This window comes from Leuciscus leuciscus, assembly GCF_965113295.1.
Source record: "Leuciscus leuciscus genome assembly, chromosome: 8".
Lineage (NCBI taxonomy): Eukaryota > Metazoa > Chordata > Actinopteri > Cypriniformes > Leuciscidae > Leuciscus > Leuciscus leuciscus.
In genome coordinates this window covers 23,491,857-23,517,020 of record NC_138732.1, presented here as the reverse complement: position 1 = coordinate 23,517,020, position 25,164 = coordinate 23,491,857, and the positions used below count along the sequence as shown (strand labels likewise).

At 36.7% G+C, this 25,164-nt stretch overlaps 1 protein-coding gene across 5 annotated transcripts in view; it reads left to right on the top strand.

Annotated features, from left to right (window-relative positions):
* arap3 (ArfGAP with RhoGAP domain, ankyrin repeat and PH domain 3) overlaps positions 1-24,565 on the top strand; it is a 46,587-nt gene extending 22,022 nt beyond the window's left edge. The window contains exons 2-33 of one of the 5 annotated variants that reach the window (XM_082177240.1): positions 1,074-2,110; positions 2,887-2,989; positions 3,070-3,131; positions 5,012-5,230; positions 5,487-5,556; positions 6,529-6,649; positions 7,252-7,436; positions 9,276-9,382; positions 10,094-10,293; positions 10,658-10,743; positions 10,892-11,074; positions 13,674-13,815; positions 14,360-14,464; positions 15,076-15,229; positions 15,344-15,446; positions 15,524-15,719; positions 15,837-15,900; positions 16,729-16,892; positions 16,994-17,206; positions 17,932-18,037; positions 18,113-18,260; positions 18,476-18,544; positions 18,655-18,729; positions 19,166-19,283; positions 19,425-19,553; positions 20,345-20,481; positions 20,566-20,648; positions 20,733-20,768; positions 21,014-21,077; positions 21,162-21,305; positions 21,409-21,447; positions 23,262-24,565. In XM_082177240.1, coding sequence (XP_082033366.1) covers positions 1,146-2,110; positions 2,887-2,989; positions 3,070-3,131; positions 5,012-5,230; positions 5,487-5,556; positions 6,529-6,649; positions 7,252-7,436; positions 9,276-9,382; positions 10,094-10,293; positions 10,658-10,743; positions 10,892-11,074; positions 13,674-13,815; positions 14,360-14,464; positions 15,076-15,229; positions 15,344-15,446; positions 15,524-15,719; positions 15,837-15,900; positions 16,729-16,892; positions 16,994-17,206; positions 17,932-18,037; positions 18,113-18,260; positions 18,476-18,544; positions 18,655-18,729; positions 19,166-19,283; positions 19,425-19,553; positions 20,345-20,481; positions 20,566-20,648; positions 20,733-20,768; positions 21,014-21,077; positions 21,162-21,305; positions 21,409-21,447; positions 23,262-23,672 — 5,001 coding nt within the window. In that variant the 5' untranslated portion in view covers positions 1,074-1,145 and the 3' untranslated portion in view covers positions 23,673-24,565. Of the gene's footprint in view, positions 1-1,073; positions 2,111-2,886; positions 2,990-3,069; positions 3,132-5,011; positions 5,231-5,486; positions 5,557-6,528; positions 6,650-7,251; positions 7,437-9,275; positions 9,383-10,093; positions 10,294-10,657; positions 10,744-10,891; positions 11,075-13,673; positions 13,816-14,359; positions 14,465-15,072; positions 15,447-15,523; positions 15,720-15,836; positions 15,901-16,728; positions 16,893-16,993; positions 17,207-17,931; positions 18,038-18,112; positions 18,261-18,475; positions 18,545-18,654; positions 18,730-19,165; positions 19,284-19,424; positions 19,554-20,344; positions 20,649-20,732; positions 20,769-21,013; positions 21,078-21,161; positions 21,306-21,408; positions 21,448-23,261 lie in introns of all 5 variants that reach the window. The other 4 variants (XM_082177239.1, XM_082177238.1, XM_082177237.1 and 1 more) reach the window with 4 other exon arrangements.
* The last annotated feature ends 599 nt before the right edge of the window (positions 24,566-25,164 follow it).

The following is a 25,164-nucleotide window of genomic DNA, read 5'->3' as shown; positions in this document are numbered from 1 at the left end:
ACACCACTGCATAGTTGCATTGCATACCTTTATCTTTCGCTCGTTTCTAAATTGGGCACCTGATGGCTTTGACCTTTCTTGTCCATCTCTTATTTGGCACTCGGCATCGACAATCAACAGATCCCCTGATCCCCCCATAACTGTCACTCACGCTCACGAGTCACGACCAGAAGTCAAGACTAAACCAATTCACCTTGGTGGTGGTGACCAAGTAATCGTTTTGTATTACCTATTTTTATTAGCCATTCAGACCATTCAGAAAAACAAAAATGTGCAGGAAATATAGAGGCCCGTATTTATAATATTATGAATGAAATGTGCGTTATCTGGAAGAAAGTCGAGGTGTGACTGATAACTTCGATAACTATATGGATCCCCCCCCTTGTCCGTTCCATTTGGGAGAGACCCAGAGGTGAACTGTCATCCGCGCCCGCGCCTCCGCGCCCCCTCCCTTTTCCCCTTCTCAAACAAACAGCTTCTGTGCACGGCATCTTCTCAGCAAGCAGGGGCGCCTGCAGCTGCAGGGGGCGCAAATTTGCCAATTCCCCACACAGTGAAATGATAGATAATAGAAAACCGCTTCGCGCCGCAGATTTGTATATTTTTTTTCTGCTCGTGCCGGCGGTGCCGCCCCCCCAAAAATGCCGCCCCGGGCGATTGCCCGGTTCGCCCGTGCCTAAAACCGCTACTGCTAGCCAGTGAAAGAGTGCAAGCATATTCATCTAAAATAGTTCTGTGTTTTCAGCTTCAGAATCATGAATATTTTTATTCTGGTGTCACCATTGTCCTGTGCTTTGGGTTACCAGCACCAAGTCCAAGCCTATTCATTTCCACCTCCAATGTAAAACAAAATGTAGCATTTTAATCAACAGTAATTTTTTTTTTTTTTTATTTACCTTTTACCATCACAATATCGTATTGTGAGTTCAGTATCGTGATATGTATCGAATCGTGACATGAGGGTTTCGTTACACCTCGTTACCTATAATTTACTACACGGAAAAATGCCTCTTTAATCCACCGAGAATTTGATCCACCTTCCATTAACCCATTTTCTTTGCTTGTTTTCTCAGATGAAGGACTGGTGTCGTCTGCTGCTCTTGGCTGGAATTGCTGCTGTTTTGCATGCAGCCTAAACAGCACCCATGCACACTATGGCAACAATCGGTCCATGCTCAGATGCAGAGGACCTGTTGGCTTCCATCCACCTCGAGAGGTATCTGGACCACTTCCGTCAGGCAGGCTTTCTCCTCGCCCGAGACTTCTGTCATGTGAACAATTTCGCTCTGAACAGGGTGGGAGTCACTGCCACCGGCCACAGGAAGCGTATCCTCAAACTGGTCGAGCACATTCAGCTGATCTGTCAAGATCAAAGGAAAGAGCTCTTGCTAGATCGCTGTAATTCAGAATCCGCTATTCACGAGGTGACCCCTGTCAATGTGGAGCCTCTTTCTCCTTCAAGACATCCTGGCACCTCTTTAGAAACGTTGCGTAACAGCTCTGCCCCGAATCTTTGTGCACAAGTGAAGCGCTCATTCTCCGAGCGTAGCACCAGTGTTGTAAAGCCGGTACCAAAACCAAGAACTGTCTTCAACAAACTAAGAGCAGAGAAATTTTCTTTACCAACACAACATGAAGCACAACCTCGCCGAAAGTCATCTCAGGACCCGCTTGTAATAGTTGCAGAAGATTCATCCTCTACTGCGTTCAGTACAGACACTGTTGAAACATTTACTGAATCAAAAAACGTCCATTGTGAACCAGGTTTGAGTAATACCACTTCAACCCCAGAGACTGGTGGACCGTTACCTCCAGTGCCTCCTAGGTTAAATCGAGGAATTCCCCCATCCACATTCAGGAAAATGTCGGACCAGGAGCGTCTCAGCACCCCACCCCTCTGCACCCCACCTGACTCCCCCTCTAGTTATCAGTGCTCTCCCTTCACCAACACACCTGGTTCACCTCCAAGTCCTCCCTGCTCAGGGCTAGAGATGGTCTCTAATGAAATCTACTGTGGCACTTTACCAAGTTCTCCACGTGCGTTTTGGAGTCGCTCTTTACCCGTTCCCCCTCCGCGCCAGGAGGTCAGCCCGTCCACTGAAAATCAAAGGTAACTGTTAAGTCTTCATTGAAATGACATTAGGGGCTTTCGCACCAGAGGAACCTTTTCAAAGTTCCTAGAACTATTGGCGAAGTACCTGGATTTTGGTGTGTTCGCACCGCAGGAACTATGAATGATTTTAGTTCTAGGAGCTCCTTTTGGAGGAATTAATTTAGCTCCCACTTCAGTGTAGGGTCTAAACCAGCACTATAGGAACTATCCGTGACGTTAGTGTACGCTGATTGGCTGAATGCACGTGAAACACCAGCATCCGCCATTAAAAAAAAAAAAAAAAAAAGCTATGTAAATGCACAGATTATAGCCTATATATTTACACCGCAAACTAACTCTTAACCTTTACGCTGAGGAGAAAGTCCAACGCAACTTTGAGGGGACCAAGCCAAACATGATGTATTTCTGCTCAGCTAACAACACTGGACGTCAACCACACAGCATACGCTAATAACTTTTCATATACTGTCTTTCTTTGTATAACAGTTCTACCTAAGAACGTATTAGACAGGACTGTTAAACAGAGTTCCTACTGGTGGTGTGAATGCAACCAGGAAAATGTTCCTAAGGGAACCATTCGTTTTCAGGGAACCACCCTGGTGGCTTGTTCCTAGAACTAAGTTCCTAGAACTACCTGATGCTAAAGTCCCTATTGTTTTTGCTGAGCATACCAGCATGCCATACCATTTAATTTCAAAGATAATTTTTTGATTGATAACATTTTGATTCTTATGACTATCCCTCCACAATTAACTAACTTTCTCCTTCTATAGCACTTTAGAAAAGTCCACAGCATCTGCTGAGGACGAAGATGAAATGATCAACCCGTACTGTGAAACTGTCTTCCACAGCAAGCGACAATATCAACATTCAGAGGTGAGAGACTTTATTTTAGAGTGAATTTTTACTTTATGTACTCAAATAGGTGTGTTTTATTTATGGTTGAATATGTTTAGGTTGACAGGACCAAAATTGAGGAAAAGACTACAAGTAAAGAGGATAAAACAAGAGATCATGGGTAAGTCCAATTATTTCCATGAAAGTTTAAATTGACTGTTTCTGCAAAAGTCAGCAGAATGTTTGGTATCTCCACAGTGTAATATCCAGCTAATAATTCTAGATTGTGTTTATCTAAAGAAAGTCATATACATCTCATCTGGGACGGCATGAAAGTGAGTAAATGATGAGAGAATTTAAATTTTTTTTGGGTGGAGTATCCCTTTGTCATGTTGATGCCTTAGAAAGAAACTCTGTCGTCATTTACTCATTCTCATGTTAAAAACCCTAGAGCTTACTTCCATGAAACGCAAACAGAGCAGTCTATAAAATGAAAATGGGGAAGGATGCTGTCAAGTCCCCATATTACCATATGAAAAACAATAACATAGCATAAAAGGTGTTTATATGACTCATGTGCTATACTCTAAATCTTCTAAATATAATATATGATAGCTTCTGTATGTTTGAGGAACAGACTATAACAAATAATAATACTAGTTATTTATAGAAATTAATGTTTTTTTGAAAATTAATCTTGAACTAAGTTTATTTTTCTCAACAACAACAATAATTATATATTATTATTATTATATTATATAATATTATATTATATTATATTATATTATGTTATATTATATTATATTATATAATATTATATAATATTATCATGCTTTGAACAAGAAAAAAAAATAGTCAGTGGGATAAGAGATATGTTTGAAAAATGTATTAAAAATATAAGACATTCATGTATCTTCAGAAGTAGTGATCGGACAAAAACTTTTTGGTATATGGATACCTGGACAGAGTTCAATTTTCACAGCTGAGGTCCATTTATTCTTTGTAGCTCTAGAATAAATAGAAAAGGAACAAAAAGGTAATTTCTTAATATGTACAGACTCTAAATCTTGCAGCAATTGAGTGTCTGAAGAATGACCATAATTGTCATTTTAAAAGTGAACTATTTAAAGTGGTTTTAATATTGTTTTTTTGTTGGATACCGGGCCATATGGAACTGGCTGGGAATGAACTGGCAGATAAAGCTGCTAAGGAAGCCTTTTAACTGAGAATGACAGATTTTATGTTAAACCCATACTGAGTTTGTATATTTCCAAAAAGTGGCAAATGTGACGAATGTGTCCATAACAAATTATTATATGAAGTGAATCCGGTTATAAATGAAAGACCTCACCATTATTTTCTTTTTGACAATAGAACTGACAAGACTGTGTGTATACAAGATGTCGAGTTGGTCACTCAAGACTTACTCATGTATTGTTGAAAGCGCCTTTATTTGTCTTTATGTGGTTTTTGTAAGTCTTCCTTGACTACAAAGCATATTTGATTGGAATGTCCTGCTTTAAATTATATTAGGCAATGCTCTTATTCAGAAAGTATATTAATGGACATTTTTTAAATGGTTTCTTCTGGGAAAATATAATATTAAATTGAAAGATTTTATATAACTGGTATTATTATTGATATTGTTGTTAATAATAAAAAAAATATATATTTGTTTGTAGAGATAATATAGTTAAATAATTGTATACAATTAATTGAAATCTTATTTTTATAATGAGTATTGTACATTTTATTACTCTTGAGTTTGCCATGAATACAGCCTTTGCTGGTATGGTGTTAAATAATGAATGAATGAATTGTAAATAATAATAATTAATGAATCAATAATAATAATAAATAAAAATAATACATAATAAATAATAATAAACAATAACTAAATAAATTCACTTTCTGAAAACAAGTCTAAATATCTAATGCATTTTTTGCTTCTCATTATTTAACTTTTTTAAAGGATGGTTGCATATTTTTACTTGAACATGAAGCTGTTTAATTGTATTTGTATATATATATATTTTAAACCTCCTCATCCTCCTCCCACAGGCAGAACAATCACTCGTGGCTCAAGCGTCTCGATTCTCCAGGCTACTGCACTGTGGGTGAACCCACACCGGGCTCCCACTCGTTCTCCCTCCCTCATAACCTCTGCTCCAGTGAAGCAGAAGAGGACCACATCATCTCTCCCTACGCCAGCTTCACCTCGCTGTCCGAGCGGGTGGCACCTATCCTCAGCGGCTGGCTGGACAAGCTCTCTCCTCAAGGGTACGCCCCATCGGGGCTGCTGCTCTCCTCTCATCTCTGCGTCTCCTGCACGCTCCTCAATGGCTGTTTCTGCTCCCTGTCTGTCCTCTCTGGCCGGTTTGTCATCACTTCACGTGTTGTGTCTCCTGCTGTTTGTTCCTGTCCTCTGCTTGACATCTTCCAGTCTAGATTCAGTTCCCTCTTAAACAATTTCAGAAATGTGACCTTAGTAATGTAGTTGTTTTTCTCTGACATCACATTTGTTCCTCTGTTATAGAAACTATGTGTTCCAGAAACGATATGTGAAGTTTGACGGGAAAAACTTGATGTACTATGGTAGTGAAAAGGTATGATTGCATGTGATCAAACTCAATGCCATCATTCCATTGTATTATTAAAGGGATCATATCATACATTTATCATTTAGTATTTTGTTTACTTTTTCCACTTTTAATGTCAAGGTTTTTACACCAGAACAGTCATAATATTATCTACCGTTTTAAAAGTCTTATATGCGCACCAAGGCTGCATTTATTTGATCAAAAATGCAGTAAAAATATTTGAAATAGAAATATTTTGTACCATTATAAATGTCTTTACTGTCACTTTTGATTTCACTGCTTCCTCAGTGAATACAGTTATTAATTTCTTAAACATCTGACCCCAAACTTTGAACAGTAGTGTAGTTTTTCCACCCTCCCTCTGAATTGCTTTGAAGTAAACCCAGTTTTTGCATGTGTGTACTTCAGGTTTACTGTCAAATATAGTTTTTAACTGCTTGCTCCACCCTGAGCATTGAATAGTGTGTTAAACAGCTGAACAACACTGAATGGATGTTGTTGACGTGTAAAGGCCCTTTTACACCAAACGTGGAACAGGAAAGCTGAATGAATTTATGACGAATAGTCTATTTACACCGAGAGCGAAACCTATATTCATTGAGCTGAATGAAAAGCAAATTGCCAGAACAATAGATGGTGGTGATCGACAACCAAATTCACCTGCGTGTTGAACCTTTCAGCTCATCTGGTCTGGGAAAAGTTGTTACACTTGGTAATCATTTAAGGTTTGCAAGTCAGTTAAGTTTCAATAAATCATTTTTGGGCTGGGTAAAATGGTTTGTGTTCCCACTGTTACAGTACAGCATGATTTCATAGTAGAATAACTGATTCACCATGATATATGATCCCTTTAAGCATTTCATGCTGCCTGAAGACCTTCAGAATATAAACAATTCCTAAATTCCATTGTGTTTTTCTGCAGATGTCACATATATTGGTACACTGTTATTCTTAACACAACTGGTGTTTTTCTCCCAGGATGCTTATCCCAAAGGTGTGATTCCCTTAGCTGCCATACAGATGGCCCGTGTAGCCAAAGACAATAAATTTGAGATTGTGACAAGTCACAGGACATTTGTGTTCCGGGCTGATAATGATGGTAAGCGCAGCCTTTTTCTACACTGACATTTATGCACTCGCTTTTAGCGACTTACCATGCATTCAAGGTATTCAGTTGTTGCATTTCCTGCGAATCGAACCCATGACCTCGCCGTTGCTCTATGCTTGAGCTACAGAAATGCTTGAAAAGTCTGCAAAAAAAACATGTTTGCAAATATTCTTGTAATCTTTTTGGTCACACTTTATATTCGGTGTCCTTAACTGCTATATACTTACAATGTACTTTTTGTGTTCATATTGTATTGCAAAAACACTAACGGGTAAAGTTAGGGACAGGTTTGGTGGTATGGGTGGTTTAAGGGAAGGCTCAATAGTGTAATTATAGATTTAATTACATAAATTAACTACAGCTGTAATTACATGCAAGAAAATACATGTATGCACATAATAAGTGCATTGTATTAAATTATTAATTTTAATTTTACTACATAGTAGTTAAAGACGCATATACAGTGAGACCATATTTTTTCATGGCTGATAATATAGAATTGGAATGGGTCTTTAGAAAAGTGTTTTACTGCTTATTTGAAATTTAACTAGGACAAAAGAAACCTTATGGTCCTTCTTTATGCCACTTTGTAGTCCAGAGGAGCAAATGGTGCAGCATGTTGCAGGAGCGGGTCAAAGAACAGCTGGTTTTTGGCCGCCCACGGTTTGGCCCCGGCAGTCACTGCCAAAAGAGCGGCTTCTTGGAGCTTAAAGGAACCAAGTCAAAGATCTATGCAGCAATTATAATGGAGCAGATCTGGTTGTACAAGAATGAGCAGGTGATTAGTTAATCATGTTATAGTTAATTGTGTTATAGCCATACTACTCTGAATTTAGTACCAGTGATTTGCTTTACCTCTTTCTTCTCTCAGTGTGAATCAGTTTGAGTGTTTTACAAGTATTCTGAACCTCCTATAGCATATGTACAATGCATTCAAAAGTACAGTGCCCTCCACAATTATTGAACCCCCTGGTAAATATGATCAAAATGGGCTGTAAAAAATAAATCTGCATCGATTATCCTTGTGATCTTTCATTCAAAAAATGTGCAAAATTCTAACCTTTCATTGAAGTAAAAGAATTGAAAGTGGGGGGAAAATCACATTATGAAATAAATGTTTTTCTCCAAAACACGTTGGCCACAATTATTGAAACCCTTTTATTAAATACTTTTTGCAATCTCCTTTTGCCAAGATAACAGCTCTGAGTCTTCTCCTATAATGCCTGATGAGTTTGGAGAATAACTGACAAGAGATCAGAGACCATTCCTCCACACAGAATCTCTCCAGATCCTTCAGATTCCCAGATCCATGTTGGTGCTTCTTCTCTTCAGTTCACTCCACTCATCAGGTCAGGGGACTGAGACGGTCATGGCAGAAGCTTCATTTTGTGCTCCACAACAAATTTTTGTTTTGATTTTGATGTTTGTTTTGGATCGTTGTCCTGATGGAAGATCCAACCACGGCCCATTATAAGATTTCTAGCAGAAGGCGTCAGGTTTTGATTTTTTATCTGTTGATATTTGATAGAATCCACGATGCCATGTATCTGAACAAGAAGTCCAGGACCTCCAGCAGAAAAATATGCCCACAACATTAAAGATCCAATGGTATATTAAATTGTACACATGGGGTACTTTTTATCCTTGTGTTCACCAAACCCATCTAGTGTGTTTGCTGCCAAAAAGCTCTGTTTTAGTCTCATCTGACCACAGAACCCTGTGTTGTTTGAAGATCCAGTCGTGTCTGACAATTAAATTTGCTGGAATTTGTTTTTGGATGAGCGAGGAGGGTTTTTTTTTAAACCCTCCCAAACAACATGTGGGGATGTAGGGGTTGTTTGATAATTTTTTTTTTAGGCTTTCTGACCCTAAGACTCAACTAATCTCTGCAATTCTCCATCTGTGATCCTTGGAGAGTCTTTGGCCACTCAAACTTTCATACTCGCCGTGCATTAAGACAGTATAGACACACGTCCTTTTCCTGGCAGATTCATAACATCTTTAGTTGGTTATAACTTCTTAATTATTGCCCTGATGGTCAAAATGGGGATTTTCAATTCTTTAGCTATTGTCTTACAGCCACTTTCTAGTTTGTGATGCTCAACAATCTTTTGCTACGCATCAGAACTGTATTCTGTGGTTTTACTCATTGTGATGGATGATTAAGGGGATTTGGCCTTTGTGTTTCCTCATATTTAAACTCCTGTGAAACACGAAGTCATAGCTGGACAGTTTCATGTTCCTAGTCACCCTGGTGTACTAAAAAAGGTAAATATTAATGGGAATATACTTCAGAGATATTTTACTCGTAAAAAATTTTAGGGGTTTCAATAATTGTGGCCAACATGTTTTGGAGAAAAACATTTATTTCATAATGTGATTTCCCCCCACTTTCAATTCTTTTACTTCAATGAAAGGTTAGAATTTTGCACATTTTTTGAATGAAAGATCACAAGGATAATCGATGCAGATTTATTTTTTACAGCCAATTTTGATCATATTTACCAGGGGGTTCAATAATTGTGGAGGGCACTGTAGCTTTAAATTATTTGCATCATGGAGGTTTGATTGCTAATTCTTAAATTAAGGCTTTCCCTTTGTGATATGTGTTTTACAGTGCTTTAAAAATGGGATTGGAATTACTGTAATTGAGGCCAGAGGTGCTACAATTCGTGATGGGAAGGGCAAGAGCTTTGACCTCATTACTCCTTATAAAACCTTCAGGTAAACAGTTCAAGTCACGCCATGCTTATGTTAAGCTTGTATATGTGTTTACCCCTATGCCATTTCCAACACTGCAAAAACATTGTTTAATCAGTGATTTGTCTTTTTTCCATTTAATTTATCTTGAATTCAGTTTCTTTTTCTTACCCCTTAGTTTAAAAGAAGAAAAAATCAACTAGCCAATGGGGTTCGCAAAATAAACTTAACGTATATTCTCTAAAAACAAGTCATATTATTATGCACAGCTTTGATTCTCTAAAATGACATTTAGATCTTTTTACTGGAAAACATGACAAATATTTAAGAAAAATAAAGATTATTATGTAATACATAATATATATATATATATATATATATATGAATGACACATTTAATTTTCAATTATGATTTTTTTTTAATCTTTATACGTTCAAAAAGTTGCGATCCATACGATTTTTAAAATGTTTTTGAAACAAGTTACCAAGGCTGCAATTGCTCAAAAATACAGTAAATCAGTAATAATGTGAAATAATATATAAAATATGAAATAACTGTTTATATATATAAACATAGTTGAAATAAAATCCATTTTGATCTGTTAAATTTCACTGCACACTTAAAGCAGTGAAGTCATTCAGAGGTCTTTTCTCACTAAGTAACTATGCCAGACTAGAGACAATTAATATGATCCATGAAGGCAGAGCATTAAGAGGGTTTTGTGCACCTTTGCAGCTTTACGGCAGAGTCGGAGCGAGAGAAGCGGGACTGGATGGAGGCCCTGCAGGAATCTATAGCAGAAACACTATCTGATTATGAAGTGGCGGAGAAGATCTGGTCCAACAGGTCCAACAAGATCTGTGCAGACTGCAAAGCCATCAATCCAGACTGGGCATCCATTAATCTCTGTGTGGTCATCTGCAAGAATTGCGCAGGTGTGTGTGTGACTGATGTGGTGGTGTAAAGATTGGGTGTATTATCAGCTCGATGGTATTTATAATTTTAATTTATAAAGCACAGTGAATTCGGCTGAATTAGACTAGAAAATTCATTAAATAGTTGGTGTTTTCCAAATAGTGACTATCCGGCATGGGTGACAGCAGTGCAGTGTGTCTTGGTTGATACAGATGGTATTAAGAGTTTCTAAGCTCATTTAAGAGTTCATATGAGTTCCTCCGTGCCGTAAACTGCAGATAGATGTGGCTCAGAGGCACCATATCAGGAAGTGTTTATGGGACAAACAGAATGAATGGTGCGTGGAGAGTGATGTGGTGCCTCTTTTGTTCTGTTTGCCTGCAGGCCAGCATCGAAGTCTTGGCACAATGGTGTCGAAAGTGCAAAGTCTGAAACTGGACACCAGTGTGTGGAGCAATGAGATCGTTCAGGTAGGGGTTGTCGTGAGGTTTTTTTTTTTTTCAGTGAAATGATCCTTATATTCCAGTTATCAGGATTCCTGATGATATCCCCTGTGAGTTTACTACACTGTCTTTCACAAATAAGGCCAAGATGAACCATTATGTTTATATGTTCTAGCTCTTCATAATGCTTGGCAACGATAGAGCGAATGAATTCTGGGCAGCCAGACTTCCTGCGACCGAGGAGCTGGACTGTGATGCCACCCCAGAACAGCGGAGAGAGTTTATCACCCACAAATACAAAGAAGGCAGATATCGCCACCCTCATCCCAGTTTCAGCACCCAAGAGGAACTTCTTAAGGTAAAGGATAAACCCTTTGCACTCACAAAAAGTGTGCAAAAAATTGGATTTTCTTCCTTATTCCTCATGAGGTATTGACATATCAATATCTGTTTAACAACTTGATGTTATTGCTCATTTCACATTTAAAGAAGTTAACCAATCATAACAGAGATTATTTATATATAGAAGCCTTAAAAGTACAGAACCAAATAAAAAAATCCCCTAAAGGGACCTTCAGAAAAAAAAAAAATCTTCAAACTTTCGTGTGCGCACAATAAACTTTTGCGTGCGGATGAGAAACGTTTGCGTGCTCACGAGAATCTATTGTGTGCGCACAAGAAATGTTTTCGTATCCTCACGCGTTACAATTTCCATGTTTACTATAACCTATTTCCATTTTACTATGTAGAAAACAAGAGTATGAATGCGCATAAATTATTAAAGATCTATTTGCTCAATGTGTTTTTTGTTAGAGCAGTATATATCTAATATCACGGTCTTATGTCTGCTTTTACGCTGATTGCGCAATACGGCTGTGTGCATTGTTCTATACATCAAGTTCAAGGGTCCATAAAAAAGACTGATACAGTAAAAAAGTTATCAAATTTGCTTTTGTTAGGACAGTTTGTCATATTTCAAAGCCTTATGTCTGCTTTAACGAACTTAACTCTATGGCGTCGGAGAAACCACGCCACAGAATGGGCTAGCTCAGTGTGCATTGTCATATATACTAAGTTTAAAGGTTCTTAAAAAAAAAACATTCGTACAGTAAACAGTGATAAATTTGGATTTCGTTTGGACAGTATTTATATTGTCCCATATAAAACGTTTTACTGTACCAATATCTTTTAATTGGCAATTAATGTACTAAAATTTTGTATTTCACAAGATCGAAACACCCTTTATTAAACCACTTTGTCAGATTTAACGCATCCTTACAGTTGACTTTTCAGTTCTAACAATGGTTATTGCGAGCAGAGCCATAGACATATCAGATCAAATCAATTTTTAATTATTAAGCACTTTAAAACAACCAAAGTGGACCAAAATGCTGTACAGAAAAAATCTATAAACAAAAAACATAAAACACATACTTTATGTAAAGCATATAATACAGATAAAACAAATCAAGAGACGGAAAACATAGGAAAAAATAACCATACCATAAAAAATAAATAAACAAAATGTCAACATCAAGTGTCAAAGGCCAAGGAGAAAAGGTGGGTTTTAAAAACAGACAGTGAAGTGACTCGTCTAATGGGCAGAGGCAGATCATTCCACAGTTTAGGAGCTGCCACAGAAAAAGCACAGGTCCCCCTTGAGCTTACGTTTTGTTTTGGGCACATTCAGGAGCAGTTGATCAGCTGACCTGAGAGAACGAGTGGGTGTGTTAGGGTGTAGCTGCTCCGAAACGTAGGGTGGGGCAAGACCGTTTAGGGATTTAAAAGCAAATCAAATCATTTAAAACTGGATCCTAAAATGTACTGGCAGCCAGTGAAGTGAGGCTAACATGGGCGAAATGTGCTTGTGTTTACGTGTTCCAGTTAAAAGACGCACTGCAGCGTTTTGTACCATCTGGAGACGGCTACATATAGGACTATAAAGCGCTATATATATATATATATATATATAATATGTGTGTGTATATATATGCATTTGCAAATGTCAGATTAGGGGCTCTGTACAAAATGTTTTATTTTAAACTGACAGTGTAAAAGCACCAACATATCAGGGAATTTTACGTTGTCAGATTTTACGTTGTTATTGTTTATTTTATTTAGCATTTTAATAATTATATTAATAATATTCATTAGTGTTATTAGTACTATTACTGCTACTACTTCTTCTATTACTACTACTAATAATAATAATAATTATTATATGACATTAATCTTAAAGTCATGGGTTTTTCTATAGTAGATATAAATTGTTCTCAATAATGCTTAGTATTCATGAATGATAGGAAAGGCCATGGAAAAGTCAAGGGAATTCATTGTTCAAAAATGTGGAAATCATACAGTATATTCTTGCTAAGAGTCAGCAGTGTCCGAAGCCTTCGTGTAAACCGTGTGCAGATGTCCATACAGGTCTTTTGCACAGATAACAGTGAGCGAATGTTTTGAGTGCCACGTAACCTCAACACCTTTGCACAAATGCGTTTCCCCTTCCTCTTCTGCAATAAACCCTTGATTTTGAAATACACACAATACTTCCTTAAGTGAGAGCTTCTGTGAACTATAGCAGTGGCCATTTCTCTGTGTAATAGCTTTGCTTCAAAAGAAAACTTTTAAATCAGTCCCCACTGGGGCAGTGAGGACATCCTGTCTTAATATAGCCAGAGCCATCTAAGTATTATGCCAGCGGTCAAGCCAAGATTAGTGTGTATTATTCTTTCTCAGGACTTTACCAAGGCTATCTTTTGTGTATCTTTTGTGGGCTACCTATACCCCCCCCCCCCAGATTGAGTGATGCATGTGCTGTGAATTGTAAATAATTAAGAAAGCTAGTAAAAGGATTGCAGTAAAAGGATTGGAAGAAGCTTTGAATGTCCTTTGGCTGAATGTGCTATTAGCAGCGCATTTGTTGAAGTGTGTGTGCGTATGTGGTCTGCCTGCAGGCGCTGTGCACCGCCGTGACCGAGCAGAACCTCCTGAAGACAGTCACTCAGATTTTTGCGGAAGCTGAGGCCGTTCGACTCGCTGACGCTAATGGAAACGTTAAGCGCCTGTCCCCACATTACTCATACACACAGTCTGCAGGTATGATAGAGTCCTTTCCAGTACTTCACTACAGCCATATATCTTAAAGGTGAAGTTTGTAATTGAATTGGTACCAAACGGAACTCAAAAAATAACCTAAATCCCAACAATAATCCAGACAGTTTTTTTTTTATTCTCTCTCTCCGTGTGAACATGGTGCCAATGCTTTTATATTTATGTTTCTCTGTACTTTGGAAAGCCTTGTAATTTTGGTCCTGGTATTTGTTGATAGCCGAGTTATGATTCTTTTTTTCTATATAGTCTATTGTATTGTTTGGACACATTAATCAATTTCCTGCTAAACAGATTATTGCGGGTTATACTGCCCCAAACTCAAGGCATTGGTTGAGCCATAAGCGAACACGTCAAACCTCTCAGTTTTGAAAGCGCCACAGAGGAAAGTTAACCTATGAAAAGTTGACTTCTATTTACTATAGGAGAAAGAATTTAGCATCAATAAAATGACATACTTCACCTTTAATATATGAAAAATGTGTGAAATGCAAGAAGTGTGAAGTATCAAACTGTAATTTTCTGGATTTAGATTCCTGTGTCTATGATGAGATCATGCAGCCCATCCTGTACTCCGGATACCTCTACAAGTCAAGCTCCTTGAACAAAGGGACATTATCCCGCAGAACCAGAGACGGTAGGCGACTGTGTGACAAAAACAAGCCTTGGCAGTGATTTAGGAGCTGAATGTACCTCTTCAGTATAAGTAAAGCTGTTCAGTACTGTTTCATACACATCAAAATGTGCAAATATTAAATTCACTGTGTATTGTTAAGGTGCACAAAGTAATTAAAAATCATTACAAAAGTTATGGTACATTAAAAAGATTATTTATTAGAAAAGATACATGAAATTGCTCAACAGTGACCGTAACATAATTTTTATAATATTATAAAATATTTCTACTTCAAATAAATGCTGTGCTTTTGAACATTTCTATTCATCAAAGAATCCATAAATATATTTCCACAAAAATATTAAGTAACACAAGTTAGACATTTTTCTTCAGCGTATTATACTTGAGTAATGATATCTGAAAATGTTGCTTTGCCATCACAGGAATAAATTACATTTTAAAATAGAATCAAATATAAAGCAGTTATTTTCGACTGTAATATTTCACAATATTACTGTTTTCACTGTATTTTTGAGCCTTGGTGGTATACATTAAGAATGTTATATTCTGTTTGTTGCACATTTGTTTTGTTTTTAATTACATTTTTGGTTTTATTTTTAATTTTTCAGCAGATTTTCAAAAGTACTGGTGTTCGGTGGAGAAGTCCATTCTCTTCTACGAGTCTGACAGATGTCATGAGCCCAGTATGAAGATCAATGTGAAAGACATCATCTGTTTAGGAGTTAACAGGCCAGATTCCAGCAACAACAGCGGCTTTATTGACAAGTGGGTGTCACTGCATAACAGAACATCCTTCAGGACGCTTTCAGATTTAGAAATGGTCATCGTATCTTACATCACAACATTTATAACTGATCTGATTCTTGTTTTTCCTTTCAGATTTCGATACACTTTCGAACTTTACTTAACATCTGATAAACTGATCCAGTTTGGCTTGGAGACTCCAGAGGCATTGCATAGTTGGGTGAAAGCAATAGGGAAGGTAAATATGAATCAGTCACAAGATATATCTCGTCACATCAGTGCATTAGATCTCACCTCGGTTTTGATGTCTGGCAGGCCACCACACCTCTCAGCTGTCACTGCCTGTTGGCGCGAGAGTTCGAGCGAGTGGGCGTACTGCGCTACAAGGACATGCTAGACCCGCAATGGAAAGAAGGCTTCTTTGTTCTGCAGAAGTCCAACCTGTTCATATGCCCTGGGAATGATGGAGCCGCTGAGGATATTATAAACCTGAAACGCCTGCAGGAACTCAGTGAGTCTGTTAGCTAAATCACTGATACGATATTTCAGAGAAAATATTGCTGCTAAATTTATCCTCGAGGATTAATAAAGGAGCTATGTACTTATCCGTCTTTGTCTTGGGTTCAAGGCATTGCATCAGAAACGGAGAACCATGAGAAGAAGGACATTCTGGTTCTTGTTGAGAAAGGAAGGTGGGTCTTTGAGTTCTTTAAATGCTCATTTTAAGCCAAATTAAACCCATTTGCTTTCTAAGTGCCCGTATTCTGCTTTTTCGGATATTACCTTTCATGTAGTGTGCAATAAAGGTCTGCAGAGTTTGAGTTATTGTCTCCCAAAAGAAAGAACCAATTCTGAAATGCCTGAAATGAGTCGCCATCTTACTTCTTGCAAGAACATATGTAGGTTTTTAATAAATTTGCACAATGCCATCCTATGGTCTTCATTGGTTGTCCACGAACAACGTCTGTTTTGACCCTATAGCTGTAGCTGAGGCCTGGAAGAGTCGAGAAGACGCTGTTTTCTGCGTTGGGAAAGCAAATCCATTTTGCATGGATGAGGACTCAGGCTCGAATTGATACGATTGATAAATAAAACTGACGCCTAGCGTTACTGTTCGTATCACTGTGAATCAAGTGCTGAGGAAGCTTCCGCAGATGAAATTTAGATATAGTAATGGGCGTGTTTCCGACACTATAAGCTGTAAACCAATCACAACAGACTGGGCCATCTGACCAATCAGAAAGAGTTGGCTCTCAGAAAGGAGGGGTTTAGAGAGACCGAATCCTTTATCAAACCGTTGCAGACACTGAGAGAAAAGAGGTGATGCTGCAATGTACTTCAAAGTGTTTTTTGAAACTGAAATGCATGTAAACCTATTGTAGGAGACCTCCAAAACAAAATTAGGAACCTTTTAAGTTGCATAATATGGGCACTTTAATACATGTCCCTAATTGCAAATGATTGCATGTTATTACAAAGAAGAAAAAGTCCCACTAAAAAAAGAATGACTGTGCCTGCAGGACTCTGCATCTGCAGGGCATGGGCAGGACCGATTTCTCCCTGTGGTACGCAGACATCCAGAAGTCTGCGGGAGGGAAAGGAAACAACCTTAAAGACCAGCAGCTCAGCAGAAATGACATCCCCATCATTGTAGACAGTTGCATTGCATTCATAACCCAGTATGGTGAGAAGATGATGTCTTTCTGATTCATGTGCTTTATATTATATTCCCTGGGCTATAACATTAACATTAGAATCCAACTGATGTATAACTCTCTTACACAGGTCTGGGCCATGAGGGTATATACAGGAAAAATGGTGCAAAATCCAGAATCAAGCTTTTGATGGAAGAATTTCGTAGGGATGCCCGTAATGTGAAGCTACGCATTGGAGATAACTTCATAGAGGACGTGACGGATGTGCTGAAAAGGTTCTTTCGGGAGATTGATGATCCCATATTCATGGCTGATCTTCACCCCTTCTGGAGGGCAGCTGCCAGTTAGTACAGTAAACTGCATATAAACCTTTAAACAAAGAAGATTGATAAATAGTATGGGTTATTATCAGCATAATGTCTATGACGTGGATCTGTGGCATGCTTACGATTGCAAACGATAATTTTGATGGAACATGACCCGTGTTCAAAACATGACCCGCTGTGAACATGACCCGCTGTTCAAAAGTGTTTTTTTTTTTTTTATGTTTTATTTGCTGCATTTATTTGATCAAAATATAGTAAACAGTAATGTGAAATATTATTACCATTGAAAAATGTTTTCGGATTAAATATATTGAATTTTTTTTTTTTATTCCTGTGATGGCAAAGCTGAATTTTCAGCATCATTACTCCAGTCTTCAGTCACATGATCCTTCAGAAATCAGTCTAATATGATGATTTCATGCTTGAGAAACATTTATTATTATAAAAAATATATATATTATCTGTTGACCCCACCATTTTTAATGAATTAGTAACTTAGCCAGATGTTCTTCCACCTGAAAAAGACAAATAAAAAAAAGTTGTGGAATTCATCTAAATGGTTTAACGATATGACAAGGTTCACATTGTATGTGTTTTGTCAAATGTAAGTATAAAACAAAAAATGGATTTCACAACTATAGACAAAGTTGAAAACAACCCAGAATATTAAAATAACTGACAACACAGATACAGCATTTTGGATAGTTTGTGCTGTCTCAGTGATTTATCATACTATATTCAGAGATACCTCTAAAGCCACAGCGTTTGGACCGATACAAAGAGCTGATTCGAGGTTTACCACGGGTCAACAGGACTACTTTAGCAGCACTCATCAGTCATCTCTACAGGTGAGTCTTCATTCTGATTCAGGTCGGTTTTTGTAATTATAGCAGCTCTTATACGCGGTCTCTTCCTCTTTTTAGGGTACAGAAGTGTGCTGATCTGAATCAGATGTGCACTAAGAACTTGTCCCTGCTGTTTGCACCCAGCCTGTTTCAGACTGATGGAAAAGGGGAACATGAGGTCAAAATCATAGAAGACCTCATTGATAACTATCTGTATATATTTGATGTAAGTGGATAACTTCATGGCATCAAAGAATACCATAATAATACAGTGTACAAAAAAAGCCACACAAAAATATGGTAGTGCCATTGTACATTTGGTACTTTTTGTGGAATTTAGTTTAGTTTGAATATGAAGAATTTTTGTTAATAATTGTTTTGTCATTTTTTTAAATGTGTTTGTGTGTGTGTGTGTGTGTGTGTGTGTGTGTGTTTGATCAGATTGATGAAGAGCATCAAACTCAGATTGAACTGGAAATCAGTTTGATAACCACTTGGAGAGACACGCAGGTAGAGCAATTTATATGTAATATTTTATAATTATTTTCTCTCTCTTCCTATCTTTCTTTAACATATTATAAATTATTACTATTATTATATTTTCTTTATTTTTCTTGTAGCTCTCACAGGCAGGGGACTTGATTATTGAAGTTTATCTAGAAGAAAAAATACCAGATTGCTGCATCACTCTGAAAGTAAGGAATCATGTTTGAAAAAATTATAAATGCATTTGTGTGTATATATATATATATATATATATATATATATATGAAGACGACTTCTTTCAGAAAATATAATGTGATATGTTGTGATGATTTTTTTTAAATAAAACTTTAATGTAAAATATTTGAACCAATTTTTCGGTTCTGCATTGTGCCAATGTTTTTTTTTTAAATGTACAAATATTATTATTATTATTATTATTAGTAGTAGTAGTACACTAGCATATAGATGGACTCAAAGCTAACATATATAAAATAATATTGTTGTTAAATCTTTATTTAATCTTTAGAGAAGTCTGCTTCATGTCTTTATGTGACTGATTTTTGACTGAGAGTTGCTGTTGCACAGCTTTACCACATGGTGGCAGATTGAAACCATTATTGCAAACTCTTATGTGTCTCTCCACAGGTGTCCCCCACTATGTGTGCTGAGGAGCTGACCAATCAGGTGCTGTATATGAGAAATATTCCTCCTGGGGAAAAGGACGTGTGGATGACCTTTGAGGCCATTGAGGAAGGAGAGCTGGGTAAAAACAAAATACACCCAAATTTGCTTAAGCACAATTTTACTTTGTTCATTACTAAAATTAGGATGAAACAGCAGAGCAATCAATGTTTTTTAAGGCTGGGTAAAAACAGTAGATAAATGCAGGATGTCATTTCTGCAGAGCGACCTCTTCACCCCAAAGAGAAGGTTCTGGAACAAGCTCTACAGTGGTGTAAAATGGCCGATCCCAGTTCGGCATATCTGGTGGTGAAGAAGGTGCCTAGAGGAGAAGCTATAGACATTTTCACAGGTGAAAGGATATTCATTTCATCAGATGAACTGACTTCTTTCAGAGAATATAATGAAGTGTTGTGATGAATGTATTTCAAAATTAAAACCTAAGTTTAAAATATTTGAACCAATTTTCCGAGTCTGCATTGTGACAAATAATATTTTTTATATGTACAGAAATTCAATATAATCTCTCCACTAATTTGAGGTCATATAATGTATAAAAATGTGTACTTTTCAAAAGTTTTGGGTAGATACGTTTTTTTTAAATGTTTTTGAAAGAAGTGTGACAGTGTCTTATGTTCACCAAGGCTGCATTTATGTGATCAAAAATACAGTAAAAACAGTAACATTTTAAAATATTACAATTTACTGTTTATCTATCTATCTATCTATCTATCTATCTATCTATCTATCTATCTATCTATCTATCTATCTATCTATCTATCTATCTATCTATATATTCAGCTTTGCGTCACAAGAATAAATTAGATTATATCTATATATCATCTTTGATCAAATTAATGCATCTCTCTCTCTCTCTCTCTCTCTCTCTCTCTCTCTCTCTCTCTCTCTCTCTCTCTCTCTCTCTCTCTCTCTCTCTCTCTTTACCATTCACAAGATTTATCTTTTTTTTTAGTGTATAAGAATAAAAAAATTAAAAAAAGAATTATAGAAAGATAAAATATAGCATGACAATTATTACTACACAGCATCCAAACACAAAACTCTAAAATCACATAAACAACACCAACTGTATATTTTGTTCTCTGTACCGTTGTTGGTTTTTGACTGTGTTGTGGGTTGCAGCCTATAAGAGTGAGATTGTGAAGTCTGGAGTACTGAAGTGTCGGGAAGAGCCGCCCAAACTCTTGCAAGGAAACAAATTCCAGGAGCGATCATTCCAAATTAAAGACCACAGACTACTCCTGCTGAAGGACAAAAAGGTATGTGTGCAGTTCATCATCAGCTCCTACATAAAAGCACATTACAGAAGAACTGAACATTTCAGCATCTTTCCCACATCACAGAGCAACAAGCCTGAGAAAGAGTGGCAACTGAAAACCTTGAAGATTTACATGGGGATCAGAAAGAAGTTAAAGCCACCAACAAAGTAAGATGCATGCTTCACAATTAAGCTTTTAGATCAAATTAACTTTCTTTCCATCAGTGAAATAATGAGTGCATTTGTTTGCAGATGGGGATTAACAGTAATGTTGGATAAACAGCAATTGTAAGTATTATTTAAACGTGTTATACTCAACATGGAGTGTGTGTGTGTGCGTCAAATTGTGTCAACCAATTTCGAGAAATAAATTTGCTTTGGTTCAAATCCCTAAAAATTTGTGTCGTGGCTTAATGACCATGTGAAAATGTGGGTCCCATGGCCGAACCAGTTGAGAACCACTGCTATAGGCTTTATAGAAAGTGTCTATTCATAGCTATACTTAACCATAATCGCTCTCGTTGACCTCACAGGTACCTTAGCTGTTCCTGTGAAACTGAGTTATGGGACTGGATGACTAATTTACTAAAAGCACAGGTACAGCACATTTTTTAAACTGAACATATCTGAACGTTCATTAACATTTCAAAGTCGTAATTTAACAATAACGTCCTCCCTCAGAACGATGATCTGCGCCCACCCGTGATGAGACGGCACTCTTCCTCTGACATTTCCAAGCAGAAGTTTGGCACCATGCCACTAGTGCCCATCAGAGGAGAGGAGAGCAACACCAACTCCACCATGCTCTCCGCCAACCAGACTCTGGTAGAACACAACAGCGTCCTCTAGTGGCTCGGTGCATGTCACGCTTGCTTGTTTTTGCTTTGAGATTTAGCTTCTTTTTTTTTGTCTTTGTGTGTTTTTGCAGAGAAAGCTTCACACGAGAAGGGCACTCTCAATGTTCTTTGTAAGTATTTTTTTTTTATCTGCAGATGAATCCAGTGCAGTTCATGTAATTCAGTTTTCACACCTTTGCACACAAGTTTGTTGCCATTTGTTCAATAGAGTTAGTCACAATTACTCTGATTACAGTGGCTGGTCAAAATGTAAAAGTAGGAGGTTTGAAAAGTATCAAATGACCTTTGCGTTTAACAAGCGCTCAAAAGTTTAGGAGTGCGCTCTACAAAAGAGCCCATACTTAATTTAAGGATCCTTCCCCCTCATTCCTGTTGGGAAACCAGGGTTTCCTGGTATGACAGGATGCGTTTGTGGGAAGAATGCTTTTACTGCTTTGTTCTGCAACTGTAGCCTTGAGGGAGGGCAGGGAGTTTTGGGAAAGTGCTGCAGCCTCTGGTGTGTCCCAGCCCAAAAGCTTTCGCAAGCATATTGTCCGCGGGCTTCATGCTTTTGTCCTCAATGTATTCGGCAATTACCTTGATGCTGTTGCTCTGATACTGAGACAAAAGTTTAAACTCAAAAAAGGAAGTAATTTGTTTTGAACATTGTTGAGGGGTGATCCCTTTCTGTGCATGTCCCGCTAATCACAAATACTTGTGTTCGCATAATGGTAGATCGTCTAACCTGATATCTGGCAGATTAGGTATTTTCATGAGATAATAGTCACTAGTGTGTTCGGAACCTGTATGTTTATGTAGTTCCTGTTATCTTCTGAGTTTAAAAGAATGATTTGCTTTGGAACAAGGATATCAGCTCATTAGCTTACTTGTATTTTATAAAGAGATCGCTTTAAAGGTTTTGAGCTATACATTCAGAGCTGTTGTGAAATAGAAGATAAAAAATATTTATTTATTATTTATTCATTTACAATAGTTATAGCATAAATAAAAAATAATAATTAAAGTAATAATAATATGTAATATTAAATTGTTAATATAATAGTATATTCACTATATTGTATTATGGCAAATTGAAAGTAATTAAAGATGTAATGCCATATAATAAAAAAAATAGTAATATGATGGAAACAACAACAACAACAACAACAATATAATAAAACAATGACAACTAATAACAATAATAATACTTATTATTATTATTATGATTATTATTACTACTATTATTATTATTATTATTATTATTAATAGTAGTAGTAGTAGTAGTAGCAGTAGTAGGAGTCACTTGATTATGAAAATGTAATAATATAAAAAAGCTTAAATAGTATAATAAAATTAATTAATGAAATAAAAAATGAAAATGTAATATCATACAGAAAAACAAACAACTACAATACAATTAATAAACACAAAGTTATTTATAAAATGATTAAAATGAAGTAGTAGTGGTAGTGGTGTAATATTATGAGGCCCATATAATTATACACAATATAATATAATGGCTCATTTAATATATTGAAAAATGTAATGTCATACTATAATAATAATAATAATATATTTATAGTTTATTTTATTATGTGATTATTATAAGGTTAATTCAATAGTATATTCACTATATTATGAAAATAATAATATAAAAAGCTTAAAAATAAATAAAACAAATAATATAATTAAATAAAGGAATAATAAATAAAAAAAGTATTAAATTATAAAAATTATATAATAATAACAATTACAGAGACATGTAATTTTTTTGAAAAGACGTTAATATGATTATTATCATTATTCATTGAATATTGTGCTCTTATGTTGCTGTTGTTTTAAATTAAATTTAAATGGATGGCCACTTATGTGTTATTGGTTTAATAACTCAGCTCAGTGCTGTTGTGTGAAATGCCTAGCCATTGTTTTTCTTTTTCACCGTCAGCCCATGAAGATGCAGCAGGACTCGTTCGAGGAGCGCATTGAAAGCCCCGAGCCTTTGTATGAGGAGGTGGGCGACTTCGGTCTGCAGGTGCTCAAATCTTTGGAAACGAGTTTCCTGTCCAGTGCCCACGCAGAGACACAGGAGGTTCCCGCACGGCCCGTCAGCCTGGGACAGAGGAAGACCGCCTCCCTGGATCGCATGGTTGGGTCAAACCCAGTGCACTCTCTGTCCTCCTCCGGTCAATCTCTAGACACCCTGAGCCAGGACGACTCTCTGCCCAACCCAGGTAGGCACAGGTCACACAGATCATGTAGCCCGCAACAGGAATTGCTGTTACAGGAACTCTCCACTATGTTCTGCAAGAAACCGGACTCTGAAGAGCAGCACAGTACTGAGAACCTTAGAGACTAGACAAATCCCAAGAGCAGTTTGCTTTGGAACTTGAAATTGCTGTTATGAAATCGGCATGTGTATCTGTTTGAAACCGGCTAGTATTAAAATGATCTGTTTATTAACATAAAACATTACTATAAAGTATTGTGCCAAAGCAGTCACTGGATTTAAGATACAAATCTGTGAATCTGTGCTATAATTGTTTTGTATAAATTGGTTAAATCTGTGTTGGCATGTGCATTTGTTGACTTGTTACACTAAAACTGACCTCTCAACATTTTAATGAATTTCACTTTTTATTATTATTATTATTATATTTTGTTGTTATATATTTTATTATTATTTGTACCTAAAGATAAAATTACATGTAAGTTTCACTTAGTAACTTTTTCTTGGCTCAGTAACATTGCATTTTCTCTATAACTGTAAGAAATGAATCGTTATGCATGTAAAGCAAAGCATCTGTGATCTGTAATACATAATCAGTGGAAAGCATTTACAGAGATATTCCTGGACTGCAGATTGATTAAATGACTACTGTATGTGTGCATTTCAGTTCTCCTGGGACTTTGACCAGATCTTTTTATATGTATACTGTTTATTATATTTATTAATTTATTTATATAGACTATTTGATATTTCTCAGTGTTTGGAAACACAGTGAAGGAACATTATTATCAGATGGAAGGCAATTTCTTCAGTTTGGACTGGAACAGTAGAGGGCAGTATAGATACAGCACATGATGTCCTGACAATCTATAGCATTTTCAGTGCATAGATTTTCACTTCTCTTTACAGGCATTTATTAAAGGCATGTACAGTTATATAAAGTCTCATAACAAAATAAATCTGTTCTTACCCTGAATATTTCTTTGTATTTCAATAAAAAAAAAAATGTTGTGTTCGTCCAATTTATAAATTAGTTTTTGGCACTCATTTTCCAATAGAAATAGAGCACTACTGTACTGAATTCCTTACTGCTGTATAGAATTGCTTATATGATATAGTGCGAAAATGGATTTTGTATAGTATGGTATGGTTTACTCCATAAGGATACTTTGATACTTACTTTTATAGTTTATAGCATTAAAAGTTTCCATGCATTGATTAATTTTGTTCTTATGTACTTCTGCTGTTTTAACATTTAGAATTTAAAGCTGCAGTCCGTAACTTTTTGGGTTAAAAATGATCCAAAATACATTTTTGAGCAAGTACATAGCCAGCCAGTGTTCAAAACTGTCTGCTTGCCTTAGCTCGATTCAAAACGGTAAGCTTGTAATAATAATTTTAATTCCAGTGGTACTAGTGGATTTCCGCGGGAAATTCGAGCATGTCTTCGCGTCAGTACACATAAAGGAGTCTCGGCTAGTAGGCTATATTGCGTGTGAGGATGTTGGAGGTGGAGATTTATAGCCTTTTCGCACAGCGCTTGATATAGTTAAACTTATCAATTTGATGGCGGATCCAGAAAGGTTCAAACGACAATCACCAGTGACAACTAGAGATTCAC